Source organism: Anticarsia gemmatalis, chromosome 6 (assembly GCF_050436995.1).
Source record: "Anticarsia gemmatalis isolate Benzon Research Colony breed Stoneville strain chromosome 6, ilAntGemm2 primary, whole genome shotgun sequence".
NCBI lineage: Eukaryota > Metazoa > Arthropoda > Insecta > Lepidoptera > Erebidae > Anticarsia > Anticarsia gemmatalis.
Genome location: NC_134750.1, coordinates 8159955 through 8172158, shown reverse-complemented (window position 1 = coordinate 8172158; position 12204 = coordinate 8159955). Strand labels below are relative to the sequence as shown.

Below are 12204 nucleotides of genomic sequence, written 5' to 3'. Positions count from 1 at the left end.
AGGTACCTACCTACTTATTTGCAGGCTCACTAAATTGAAGTTGGTCACACTAAACGTCTGTCAGATTCTGTCTGACAGATCGAGTAAAGTGAAGTAATATTTCAGTCTCGGACTTATCTGGCAGACAGATTCTAATACAGAGTAATACTTATGTTTTAGGTCAGTAAAAATATAATAGTTCTTTTTTTTTATTTCCAACTAGCCTGACGAAAGTAGCAGAGCTTATTGACTGATTTTTACCCATCTTATTTATAGGAAGTAAGCGACGTAACCAATGAAAATGATGAAAATACTTGCCATACGATCCTGCGTAAGTTCTATACGTCGGAATTTTTGCACCCCACCCGCTGGATCACCAAGCTCTGGATCAAGACCTAATATGTCACCAAGATACAGACCCTCTGATTTTCAAAAATTCATTCTAGTATGGACAAAAAAATATAAGACCAAAGAAGAAATCCCTGCATTTGTTTCGTATGTTTTTTCTATTATATTATTTTGTTCTAACTTCCTCTGGTATGATTTTTTTTCATTTTTGATAATCACGAGAAAAATGCTTTGTTGTTTTATTAACACAGAACTACAATATATCTAAAATAAGATGTCCTATATGACCTTGAATCAGGTGTAAGAATTAAATTATCTTGTTTGTAGGAAAATCAAAGTAGGTTTTTCGAGTTGTAGTTTGTATTTTCCTGTTTATTGTGTCAAGTCTTCCTCTATGCTATTTGTTGTGTGAAACTAACAAAACTGAATTTGTTTTAGCCCTGAGATTATTGAGCGATCTCGCAGTGAAGCCAGGATTAAGATTGCAAATGTGTTGATGCTACTTACAGCACTAGCAAGTTTGGGTGCAGTATTACATGGTAAATCAGCTGCAAAACGAGGAGAATCAGTCCATCAAATGAATTTAGATTGGCACAAGAAATACGAAGAAGAATATAAGGAAAAAGAACAATCAGCTTCAAAATCCTAGTGATTTCCAAAGATATCTGTTAAATTTGTTAGATTAGGTGAACAGTAGTATTATCTCAGATCATTATTTATATATTTTTCTGTTGATATTGTATAAACGCTACAATAACTTTTAAAGTCTATGTTATTTTCTGATAACTTTTATCAATAGCTAAAAATAAAACAGGCATATATTTTTATGATCAAAAAAACATTGCTTGCCCGCTTTGTTCAATGTATTACTATGAGTAAATAGATCACTACCACAAGTGACAAAGATTACCTTAACTTTCCTGAGGGCTAAAAAGTAAGATATGTATGTATGCATTTCATACAATGTAATGGAGTATACATAAATTTATATAAATTGCACAAATCCCATCTATTAATCATTTTGTAATCACTTTTTTGCTAAAAGATGAAGCTATTAAAAGGTATATTCTATTCAAGAGTTTGTATTGAGTAAAAATAGTTGGTGGATAGTTATGTGAGTTTTGAGAAGTGCTAAGAGAGAGGTCAATACAATAGTTGAAAAAAAAAGAGTTATAAAAGGCCTGGCCACAGACTAGACTAGCAAATACTTTAAACATAGGTATTATTTTCTGTGGGACAAAGTAGTCCGGACTGCATCTTTATATGAGTAGCATATTTATTATGACACCTATATACCTAATATAATATCTATTTAAGTTAAATAAGAAGCAGTATTATCTAACAACTATTTATATTTTTATGTACACAATAAAAAGTTGATAAAAGCTTCAGTCTTCATAAATCATTGGGTTTGTAATAACTTCTGCACTTCTCTGTAAACAACTTTGTTGTTTTTTCTTTAATAACTTCCTCCACACTGAGTTCTGTTTGTAGTAGTCGTAGCTGAAAATAGAGTTGATATTATTGGAATAAATTAAATCATGTTATGACAAGGTGTATTCAATGTGCAGTAATGATTACCTTTTTTTGTTCAGCTTTTAAATTTTTCAAAACATCAAAATCATCAGGCTTCTCTTCTTTAGCAGCCTTTAACTTCTTTACCACCTCTGCGGTTGAGACGATGCAATTTTTTATAACATTTTCTCTTTCTGAATGCCCTTTTTGAATTTGAGAATATAAATCTTGACATGCTGAGTGAGCATCAACTTTACTGGCAAATGATTCCGTTGGTATTGATGTGTTAAGCGAATATACTATTTTGTCGTCCAATATACGCATTTTTTTCAGGTTATCCTGAAAATAAATCAGTTAATAACAATTCAAATATTTGCATAATACTGTTCTTAATAGTGAATTTTTTTTTAAAATTATCGTACAGAGTGTGCTGATTAGGTACCTGAAATTCTAAGAAGTCCGGGCAAATCATTTGATTATTTTAATGGACAAATATGTCGAATTTACGCAACTTTATTAGATTTTTGATATTTTTGGGAACTTCGACAACCGGATTACAACTATTTTGAGGTTAGACTTTTTTTTTAAATATAAAGTGTTGTGAAAATTTGAGAAGGCGAAGGTATTTGTCATTTGGAAATGAAAAATAAAATCCATGTAATAATAATATATTTTTTGCCAATAAATCGTAAAAAAATAATGATTTTTAAATTTAATCTAAGTAATATGTTTATTTCCGATTTAATTGTATTTGTAAATATTTTCTTTTTGTTAATTAGTCATAGTTAAGTTTAGTTTATTCAATATTCGCTAACAAAAATAAATTTGGAAATACTAAAGGACGTTTTAATCTCATCATCATCATTGGGCTGTGTCCATCTATTGCAGATGATTCAGGTGGCGCCAGATAGAGGAATATTTGTTACAAAGTAACATCTAATATAATTATCTCATACTTACTTACTAAAAGAATGCCCATAATTACGAATGTGATAAAGAATATTATTATTTATAGGTATCTTCCTTTATTTATAGGACAGCTGGTACTTATTAGGTAGGTACCTATTAAATCATCACTAGTATTTTAAATAATTTAGTAAGCTTATCGAGAATATAAATCTTTTTTATGGTGCCCACTACCTTATTCCCTGTCTATGGTACGTTCTTGTTTGTCTATGTGATTCTCCTTTTCATTTCGACAAGTCAAAATGAAGTACGTTTTCTCGTTATTTTAAGTTAATTTCTCTATATCTGCGTAATCTATCGTTATTTTCCTAATTATGTGATGAAATGGAAAAGTGTTGTGATGTATATTCATTGTGTGTGATTGATTTTCAGGATCGGACTTTGCGCCTACAGTGGTTACAAGATCTATCCTGGCCATGGAAAGACCATGGTTAAGGTGGACGGCAAGGTAAATCTTAACGTTTTTTATTTACTTATTAAGTCATATAGCTAGTAAAGTTCTGACCGGCGACTTTCGCCTTCCAGTTCACAGCGGATTCCGTAACGTGCTGGAAACTTACAATTGCAAAACAAACCCTATAATTGTTTTGAGTAGCCACTAAGATTGATATAGATGTGAATACCTGATACACATTGATTAAGCTGTGGATATACATTTCCTTTGATATACGTTACTGTTAGCAATGTTAACACTAATCAAAGTTTTAATTTAATTTCACAGACCTTCACATTCCTGAACTCAAAATGTGAAGCTGCTCATCTTATGAGGAGGAATCCTCGTAAAGTAACATGGACTGTGCTGTACAGGTAACTATAAGTTATTCTACACCTTGAAATCAAACCAATTCTAATACTATTACAATCTACGATTAAATGGTCACGGAGATAGATTGTAGGTTATGTTTTTAGGTTATGAATTGTTATTGTTTGGCTTCTGTAAAATCTGTATTCTGCGTTTACTTGTATTTCATGCGTTCTTCCAGTTTATATGAATGTTTTGAATGATTGGTGTATTTGTATTAGAAATTTTGATCTGGCCAGTACTGTGCTACTGTCCCTTAGTTCAGATGTTCTTCCACATCATAAGCACTTGATCCATAATTTCATATGTGTGGTTGCACAATACATTTTTTTTTCTCTTTAGTAGCAAGAGAGACTTCCTTTCAGTGTGCTTTATTATTGATGAATTTTTCATAATTACAATTTCAGGCGCAAGTTCAAGAAGGGTCAGGAGGAAGAACAGGCTAAGAAGCGCACAAGGAGGACCCAGAAGTACCAGCGAGCTATTGTTGGTGCTTCACTTAGTGACATCATGGCTAAGCGTAACATGAAACCTGAAGTGCGCAAGGCTCAGAGGGAACAGGCTATCAAGTTAGTATGAATACATGTTAGAGCTATGAACTTATTAGAAACCTTTTTGCATCACCTAAATTGTGAACAGAGTAGGTTCACAATGAAATTGATGTAGAAAAGTTTCCACAGATCAAAAAGTGTTTCTACAAACTATAAACTAAGTTTCTGGTTGGAAGAAATCAAAATTTCTTCAATATCTATTGGTTATGGGAGGACGTAATATACATAAATCCACTTGTACAATTTGTGCATTTGTAATTTATCAAGAAAAGATAAAAGAATGACATTATATGTTAATAGTTAGTATTTGACATGTTGTATGAGAAATATCTCTTGGAACCCATAATTTTTTTCTGTACTTGAACAGTATCCGAAATATTAATATACAATAGATACCTAGTTAAAATTACATATACCTAGAAATTAAAACTTAACTTTATAATTTTGTCTTTTACAGAGCTGCAAAGGAACAGAAGAAGTCCACAAAGGCAGCAAAGAAGGCTGCGGCTCCACCACCAAAAGCAAAGGCACAACCTAAAGCTAAAGCCGCTAAAGTCAGTCAGAAGTCAGCCCCGAGAGTTGGAGGAAAACGATAAAATCCTAAAATAAAAAAGATTTTATAAGCCACTCAAGTATTGATTTATTACTAACCATTGATCATTATTCCTTATTTATGTTTTAGGTGTTTAAACTTGAAGTTTTCAGTTACTGTATCTTATAGAGATAACTTAAACATGCTCTTTTTGGTAAAGCGAAAATAGCATCAATGTATTTATGATTTTTGTCAGAAAGAAACTTATAATAGACAGTGCATGCTGTTTGCACAGTGCCAGTAGATCTCTAAAAATTTTGGTGTGAGGAACTACTATAGCTACGATCTAAAAACCTAAAACAAAGTCGCCAAATAACTACACGAGTAGGTGTATTTGAGGAGTAACAGATCAATGTGTATTAACTCCATCAATCTAACTTTTGAGATAAAGGCATAATTTATAATATTTTTATACCTAATATTTTTATGTATAACCTGGATATAATATAGTTTGAAACGATGTATACATTTGATTCTTTTTTTAAATAGAAAGTAATACAGTTTGATGCATCATAATTTGACGTGGGTTACAAGTTTCGGAACAGATAAAAAATACGTTCTGTACAATTTTTTTTGGGGTGACTGGAGTTAATACACTTTGATCTGTTACTCCTCATTTAAAAGCAAACATTACATGCAGCATAATCTTGTTCAAATGTTCTACTAATAGGCCGCCTCACGCGCAATAGCCCTCGTCTTCGCGCCCTGCAATTCTCTCCAAGCGGACCTAAGAATCGTTCATTATGATGTAGCGAAATTGTTGAAGTTGTTAGGAGACACTTATAACACTGTCCAATCTGAAAATCGAATCTATATAGATTGAAACTAATGATTTGATAATACGGGAGAACTCACTGAGAAGTTTGTGTAGAACCATAGCGGTAGCTAGTAGCAATAAGACAGTATTACTTCATTGGTAAGTAAAAGACTAGGAAAGTTCAGAAGTTCCCCTTCGACCTAAAAAGTAAATAATGGGGTACCCATGTATCATAACATAATGAATATTACATAAATTATGCAGCTATATTCTGACAGGTTCGTAAACAATAATAAAATATTTATGAGAGGAATGCAGCCTGCAGGTGACAACGGATGGACATGGTTGTCGAATCGACAAAAAGCTTACGAGCTTAGGGACGGTTACATACTTATTATTTTAGCAGAAGTCGAATCACCGTGTCTTTTACCGTGTGGTAAGTATGTATGCTAGCCCTACATTCCAATTTTCAACACTAAATACGGTACGAATTATTACAGCTAAAATCTGTGTTGACCGAGCTACTTACGAAAAAGTTACGTAATTTTGTTGTTTAGTAATTAATAATTAAATTTATAATGTCTGACAGTAGCTGCAGACAAACAAATACTGAAAAGCCTGTTTTAATTTATTTCCTATTCACTTGTTATGTTGTTACATAAGGTGGATATTAATATAGGTACCTAGGCAATTAATACACTTACATATAATTTAAAAATTTATTTTCATTACTGATACAGAATGTTTATCTACAATATCTGCTTTCGTGTACATAATTTATTTAATAGGCATAAGCAATAACTTATGGTTAAATGGAAACATTAACAGCTAATTTATTTACGACTTGGCAAGGGTTTCAGCCTTAGCCACTACTTCCTCAATGGGTCCAACCATGTAGAATGCTACTTCAGGGAGGTGGTCATACTCTCCCTGCAGAATCTTGGAGAATCCCTTAATGGTCTCTTCCAAAGGTACCAACTTGCCAGCGTGTCCGGTGAACACCTCAGCAACCTGGAAAGGCTGCGACAGGAACCTCTGGATCTTGCGAGCACGAGCCACAGTCAGCTTGTCTTCCTCAGACAACTCATCCATACCCAGGATAGCAATAATGTCCTGGAGGGACTTGTAGTCCTGCAGAATCTTCTGGACTCCACGGGCAATGTTGTAGTGTTCAGCTCCAATAATGTTAGGGTCCATGATACGGGAGGTGGAGTCAAGAGGGTCCACAGCAGGGTAGATACCCAGCTCAGCAATGGCACGAGACAGCACAGTGGTGGCGTCCAAGTGAGCGAAGGTGGTGGCAGGGGCAGGGTCAGTCAAGTCATCAGCTGGCACGTAGATAGCCTGCACTGAGGTAATGGAACCCTTCTTGGTGGTGGTAATGCGCTCCTGCATGGTACCCATGTCAGTGGCCAGGGTAGGTTGGTAACCTACGGCAGAGGGGATACGACCCAGCAGGGCAGACACCTCAGAACCAGCCTGAGTGAAACGGAAAATGTTGTCAATGAAAAGCAGCACATCCTGTCCTTCCTGGTCACGGAAGTATTCAGCCACGGTCAGACCAGTCAGAGCGACACGGGCACGCGCGCCGGGGGGCTCGTTCATCTGACCGTACACAAGTGCTACCTTGGAGGTCTTGTCCTTCAGGGAGATGACACCAGACTCAATCATCTCGTGGTACAAGTCGTTGCCCTCACGGGTACGCTCGCCCACTCCGGCGAACACGGAGTAACCACCGTGGGCCTTGGCGACGTTGTTGATCAGCTCCATGATGAGTACAGTCTTGCCGACACCGGCGCCGCCGAACAGACCGATCTTACCTCCCTTGGCGTAGGGGGCGAGCAGATCTACGACCTTGATACCGGTTACAAGAATCTCCTGCTGTACAGACATGTCCACGAACTCGGGAGCCTCGGCGTGGATGGCTGCGGTCTTGTCGGTCGGGATGGGGCCGCGCTCGTCGATGGGCTCACCGATGACGTTGATGATGCGGCCGAGGGTCTCAGCGCCCACGGGGATACGGATGGGGGAGCCAGAGTCCAGGACGGGCTGTCCGCGGACCAGACCCTCGGTACCGTCCATAGCGATGGTACGGACGGTGTTCTCTCCCAAGTGCTGGGCCACCTCCAGCACAAGCCGGGGCGAGCGGTTTTGTACCTCCAAAGCATTTAGAATTGGTGGAAGGTTGTCTTCGAATTGCACGTCTACTACGGCACCGATAACAGCCACCACCTTACCTGATCCCTTGCCTGAAGCTTTAGCCGCATAATCACGCTTGTTCACCACGGGCGCAGCGGCTAAGGGTGCCTTGTCGGAAGTATTATTGACTACTGTCCTTGTAGCCAAACGGCCCGCCCTGCAGACGGTGGAGAACATTTTCGAATTTGAGAGTCGGTCGAATAAATGCACAGTAGATGGTCGGAGAGGTCACCAAAGAGGTTCGAATTCTTTACGTAACAATTCGACGTTCGGATATCAGCACAGAATGATTACGACATTGCCGTATCCGGATATGAGACTTAAAACGTCGGCATTCTCGCCAGTCTTCATATTTATAATTTTAAACATGTTTTTTTTATTAAAAGAGGAATAATAACATATGTAATAATAATTATGTTTAATAGATAAATTATCTTTATTCGATTATTCGATCTATACTAACCTACCATTAGTATTCTGTAGGTAGTGTAGGAACACTAAGTACAGCGTGCGCCTATTGGAAGAAAGTTACTGAATGGACTGCCTTATTATCATTACCACAAAAACTTTCTACATACTGGCAACATAATACTTGCCTTTATTTTGATTGTATCTGTCATTTTCTGCTCACTTCACAGTTTGACATTTCTTTCTCATGTGTTCAATGTGTTGATGGGCGACTGGATAAATGTGTAGCGTGTCCTGTCTAACACATTAGACATCATTTAACAATATATTCTATATTTTTATGATCCATCAAGATAAACGTTGAATATAAAAATGGAGTATATATCTCCTGATAATGTTTCGGGTCAAAGTAACACCAGAATGTAAGTAAGAAAATGTTAGGTTACAGTTTGGTGAAAACGCAGACGCAAGTCATTTAATGTTTTATTGTTCGTTTACCCGTTGATGGGTTGAGCCTTAGATGCCTATTGTTATTAAATACTTAAAGCTTAATATAAAGTTCGTACAGAGTAATTAAAGTTTCATAATATTTATGCTTCTTATTCCCGGCCCTGACGACCAGTAATTTGATTTACCGCTTGTTCATGTCTTTAAAACCATTATGTTCATAAGTTGTTATTAGATTCTGAGAAATATTTGATAGCAGAATGAGTGGTAAATAGAAAACAAATATTGTTTTTCAGATTATGCTGCCAGTGTGCTGTGCCTATAGAGGCTAACCCGTCTAACATGTGTGTAGCTTGCCTGCGAGCTAATGTAGACATCACAGATGGCATACCCAAACAAGCAACACTTTTCTTCTGCAGGGGATGTGAGAGGTATATTATTGTTGTACAATATTTGTTAAAGTTGTGAAATAATGATCTATTCATATTGACATCCAATATAAATGTCTAAAATACTTGTTAAACATATCTTATAACAATGTATATAATCATTAAAAAATTTCATTTTTTTTTACCCATTCCTGTCCCACTGCTCAGCAATGGTCTCCTCCCAAACTAAGGACAAGTTAGGCCTTGAATCCACTATACTGGTCAAATGTGGGTTGGGGACTTATTATAAATGTATAATATTTATATAAAATGATAATGCGTTTCCTGCAGATATTTACAACCACCTGCAGAATGGGTAGTGGCAGCATTGGAGTCACGAGAATTGCTTGCACTCTGTTTGAAAAGGTTAAAAGGCTTAAGCAGAGTTAAACTTGTAGATGCTGGATTTGCATGGACTGAGCCACATTCAAAAAGGATAAAGGTAGTTACATAATTCTTATAAATCATACACATTGAACTAAAGTAGTAAGATAATTACTTGAAAATAATAAAAGCCACTTCACTGTGTCTGATATCTTATTTGTGCTGTCATTAATATTGTATTTCATGCAATAATATTTCAATGTTATAGGTTAAACTCACAGTACAAGGTGAAGTTATGGGTGGAGCAGTGCTTCAACAAACCTTCATTGTGGAGTTCAACATTCAACATCAAATGTGTGATGCCTGCCACCGCTCTGAAGCTCAGGACTACTGGCGTGCCTTGGTACAAGTGAGGCAAAGGGCAAATAACAGAAAAACATTCTACTACCTTGAACAGCTGATTTTGAAACATAAAGCACATGAGAATACGCTTGGCATAAAACCCAAACATGGTGAGTTTAAATTATGAAACAATATCAAGTATATCACTGAAATAGTTGTAGAAACTTATACATATGTAAATAGATAGTGATTTAGGGCACTGTTAATGTAATCCAAAAAGACAATAACATTTATAGTTAACTAACAGAATTATTTTCTTACATTCCAGATGGATTAGACTTCTTTTATTCATCAGAGAATCATGCACGCAAGATGGTGGACTTTATTCAGTCTGTGTTGCCAGTGAAGTGCCAGCATTCCAAGAAGCTTATATCACATGATATTCACAGTAATATATACAACTACAAGTTCACATTTAGTATTGAGATTGTGCCGCTGTCGAAGGACAGTGTTGTCTGCCTGCCTAAGAAACTGACCCAACAACTTGGTGGTATATCACCAGTGTGTCTAGTACATAGAGTAACAAGTACTATACATTTGATTGATGCTGGGACTGGTCAAGTTTGTGATGTATCCTCTACAGTGTATTGGCGGAATCCATTTTCTCCAATATGCAATCCCAAGCAGTTAGTTGAATACATTGTGATGGACATTGATATACTGAAAGAACATGTAAGTTGAAGCTGTTTTCTTCCTTTACACTGAAAGAAATTCATAATTATTAGATCATTGATCATGATTTGTTATATATTTCAGGAGAAAAAGTCATTCCCTGGGCAAGGTATGGTGTCAAACAAACATGTTGTAGCAGATGTGTGGGTAGTGAAAGCAAGCGAGCTTGGTTTAGATGTCAATCCAGTGCACACTCGGACTCATCTAGGCCACATTTTAAAACCTGGTGACACTGTCCTTGGGTAAGCATAGCTTATGACTAGACATTAAACTTTACATACTTGGATTCTTGATATTAGAGTACTCTATTTCAAATAATTGCTATTATTTAGTATTTTAAAAGAAATGTTTAAATAGTATTTTAAAAGACTTAGACTTTTGAACTAATGTGTAACTTTATTTTAATTTTTTATCTAGTTATAACATTGGCGACTCCAATGTCAATGATTCAAACTTCGATAAACTGGATCGGAGTGCTGTACCAGATGTTTTCTTAGTCAAAAAGTTCTACGGCGAAAGGTCGGCTAGACGTCGCGCTCGCGCCTGGAAGCTCAAACACATGGCAGAAGAATTACATGAAGGACTTAGTTCTACTAATGAGTGAGTAACGTTTTTATCTTTTGATTCAAGTGCAAGTTATCATTGAATGTGATTTTAACCTCATTACTCTACTGCCTTAACTAGTGATGTAATGAACTAACTACCAACTGTCTGCTATTTGCTTTGATAAAATGTAATTGAAATAGATAAGTTTATTGCGAAATATTTGTTTCAAATGTAAACTATTGACTACAAAGATAAAAAACCTTAGTACAAACATATGATAATATTTTCATAAAACTGCATATGCAACATTTTATGTTAAAATTGTTGTTATTGCCATTGAAATAAAATAAAATCATGTTATTGATAATAATCACTACCACTTGTTACTAGCAAATAATGTTTGTATAGCATTTGTTGTTGGTTTAAAATTGTTATTAATTGCCTACATTTTCATTTGCAGAGATTACAATGATTTCTTGGATGACTTGGAAGAAGATCCGGCGTTTAGGCAGAACGTGAATATATTCAAGGACGATAAGAAAGTACCAGTGGACACTGACGAGATTGATCCAATGTTGCCGCGCATCACGCTCGCTGAGATGTTAGACGACTTGAATATCGAAGATGTCGAGATGACTGAAGTGTAACGTGAAGCGTTTGGATATTGTTATATTCTTGTTCTATACATTCTATATGTACTTTATTTGTATCCTATGCGGAATAAAGGTATCTATGCATCTTGTATACTTTTTGTTTTATTTTTTCATTTACAAACAAGTCATCATCAATCATTTACATTGTCCGATTTTGCGGCTGTAATTAATTAAATGGGGTTTGACATAATATGGAGATAGTTCGAACGAAAGAAAGGCATTTCAGTTTACCTCTAAAAACTCATAATTTGTGGGTGTTACGTGGTAAAAGATAATTTAATCTGTGATTCACAATCTTGCGAGTAAAAGATACTCTTCATAATCTAAGTCATAGTTTATAGTATTTAATAGATCTCTTCTTTGCAAGACACAATTTACATAATGATACATGAAAATCGAGTATGAGTTTTCGTACTCGTACTCGATTTTTGCCTTATATCTATAAGCTACTGTTAATCTCGGGTAATTCGCTGATAATGATTAATGGGTTTTTTCTTGTGTGATAAATGACAATAGCTCCCACTCTTTTTGATGAGCCTGAATAACAATTAAGTACGATTAAAATGATTAACTATGTAAACCACATTCCACTTGCTTAGTCCTTTATGATGTAGA

At 35.8% G+C, this 12204-nt stretch overlaps 5 protein-coding genes across 5 annotated transcripts; 3 read left to right on the top strand and 2 right to left on the bottom strand.

Moving 5' to 3' along the window:
- Positions 1–51: 51 nt before the first annotated feature.
- Positions 52–1092, top strand: LOC142973667 (UPF0389 protein CG9231). Its single transcript, XM_076115612.1, has 3 exons — positions 52–159; positions 256–474; positions 766–1092. The coding sequence occupies exons 2-3, from the start codon at positions 275–277 to the stop codon at positions 974–976; spliced, it is 411 nt and encodes a 136-aa protein (XP_075971727.1). The 5' UTR covers positions 52–159; positions 256–274; the 3' UTR covers positions 977–1092.
- A 567-nt stretch (positions 1093–1659) lies between these two features.
- On the bottom strand, positions 1660–2445 carry Ccdc58 (Coiled-coil domain-containing 58). The gene is made up of 3 exons (XM_076115613.1): positions 2285–2445; positions 1909–2181; positions 1660–1830 (listed from the first exon to the last, which is right to left on the bottom strand). The coding sequence occupies exons 1-3, from the start codon at positions 2312–2314 to the stop codon at positions 1723–1725; spliced, it is 411 nt and encodes a 136-aa protein (XP_075971728.1). The 5' UTR covers positions 2315–2445; the 3' UTR covers positions 1660–1722.
- A 514-nt stretch (positions 2446–2959) lies between these two features.
- RpL24 (ribosomal protein L24) lies at positions 2960–4788 on the top strand. Its single transcript, XM_076115611.1, has 5 exons — positions 2960–3055; positions 3181–3256; positions 3530–3615; positions 4018–4179; positions 4619–4788. Exons 1-5 carry the CDS (start codon positions 3051–3053, stop codon positions 4755–4757), a joined length of 468 nt encoding a protein of 155 aa, XP_075971726.1. The 5' UTR covers positions 2960–3050; the 3' UTR covers positions 4758–4788.
- Positions 4789–6215: 1427 nt separating this feature from the next.
- Positions 6216–8000, bottom strand: LOC142973663 (ATP synthase subunit beta, mitochondrial-like). The gene has a single exon (XM_076115609.1). It carries the CDS (start codon positions 7884–7886, stop codon positions 6348–6350), a length of 1539 nt encoding a protein of 512 aa, XP_075971724.1. The 5' UTR covers positions 7887–8000; the 3' UTR covers positions 6216–6347.
- Positions 8001–8338: 338 nt separating this feature from the next.
- Nmd3 (60S ribosomal export protein NMD3) lies at positions 8339–11680 on the top strand. The gene is made up of 8 exons (XM_076115610.1): positions 8339–8539; positions 8861–8995; positions 9284–9434; positions 9585–9828; positions 9987–10390; positions 10475–10632; positions 10808–10990; positions 11397–11680. The coding sequence occupies exons 1-8, from the start codon at positions 8490–8492 to the stop codon at positions 11581–11583; spliced, it is 1512 nt and encodes a 503-aa protein (XP_075971725.1). The 5' UTR covers positions 8339–8489; the 3' UTR covers positions 11584–11680.
- The last annotated feature ends 524 nt before the right edge of the window (positions 11681–12204 follow it).

Coding starts and splice junctions, on each gene's coding strand:
- LOC142973667 (XM_076115612.1), top strand. CDS start 275: ATGAAAATGATGAAAATACTTGCCATACGATCCTGCGTAAGTTCTATA. Junction 475..765: donor GAAATCCCTGCATTTGTTTC/GTATGTTTTTTC, acceptor AATTTGTTTTAG/CCCTGAGATTATTGAGCGAT.
- LOC142973663 (XM_076115609.1), bottom strand. CDS start 7,886: ATGTTCTCCACCGTCTGCAGGGCGGGCCGTTTGGCTACAAGGACAGTA.
- Ccdc58 (XM_076115613.1), bottom strand. CDS start 2,314: ATGATTTGCCCGGACTTCTTAGAATTTCAG. Junction 2,182..2,284: donor CGGACTTCTTAGAATTTCAG/GTACCTAATCAG, acceptor ATTTATTTTCAG/GATAACCTGAAAAAAATGCG. Junction 1,831..1,908: donor TAAAAGCTGAACAAAAAAAG/GTAATCATTACT, acceptor CTCTATTTTCAG/CTACGACTACTACAAACAGA.
- Nmd3 (XM_076115610.1), top strand. CDS start 8,490: ATGGAGTATATATCTCCTGATAATGTTTCGGGTCAAAGTAACACCAGA. Junction 8,540..8,860: donor GGTCAAAGTAACACCAGAAT/GTAAGTAAGAAA, acceptor ATTGTTTTTCAG/ATTATGCTGCCAGTGTGCTG. Junction 10,633..10,807: donor CCTGGTGACACTGTCCTTGG/GTAAGCATAGCT, acceptor TTTTTTATCTAG/TTATAACATTGGCGACTCCA.
- RpL24 (XM_076115611.1), top strand. Junction 3,616..4,017: donor ACATGGACTGTGCTGTACAG/GTAACTATAAGT, acceptor TTACAATTTCAG/GCGCAAGTTCAAGAAGGGTC. Junction 4,180..4,618: donor CAGAGGGAACAGGCTATCAA/GTTAGTATGAAT, acceptor TGTCTTTTACAG/AGCTGCAAAGGAACAGAAGA.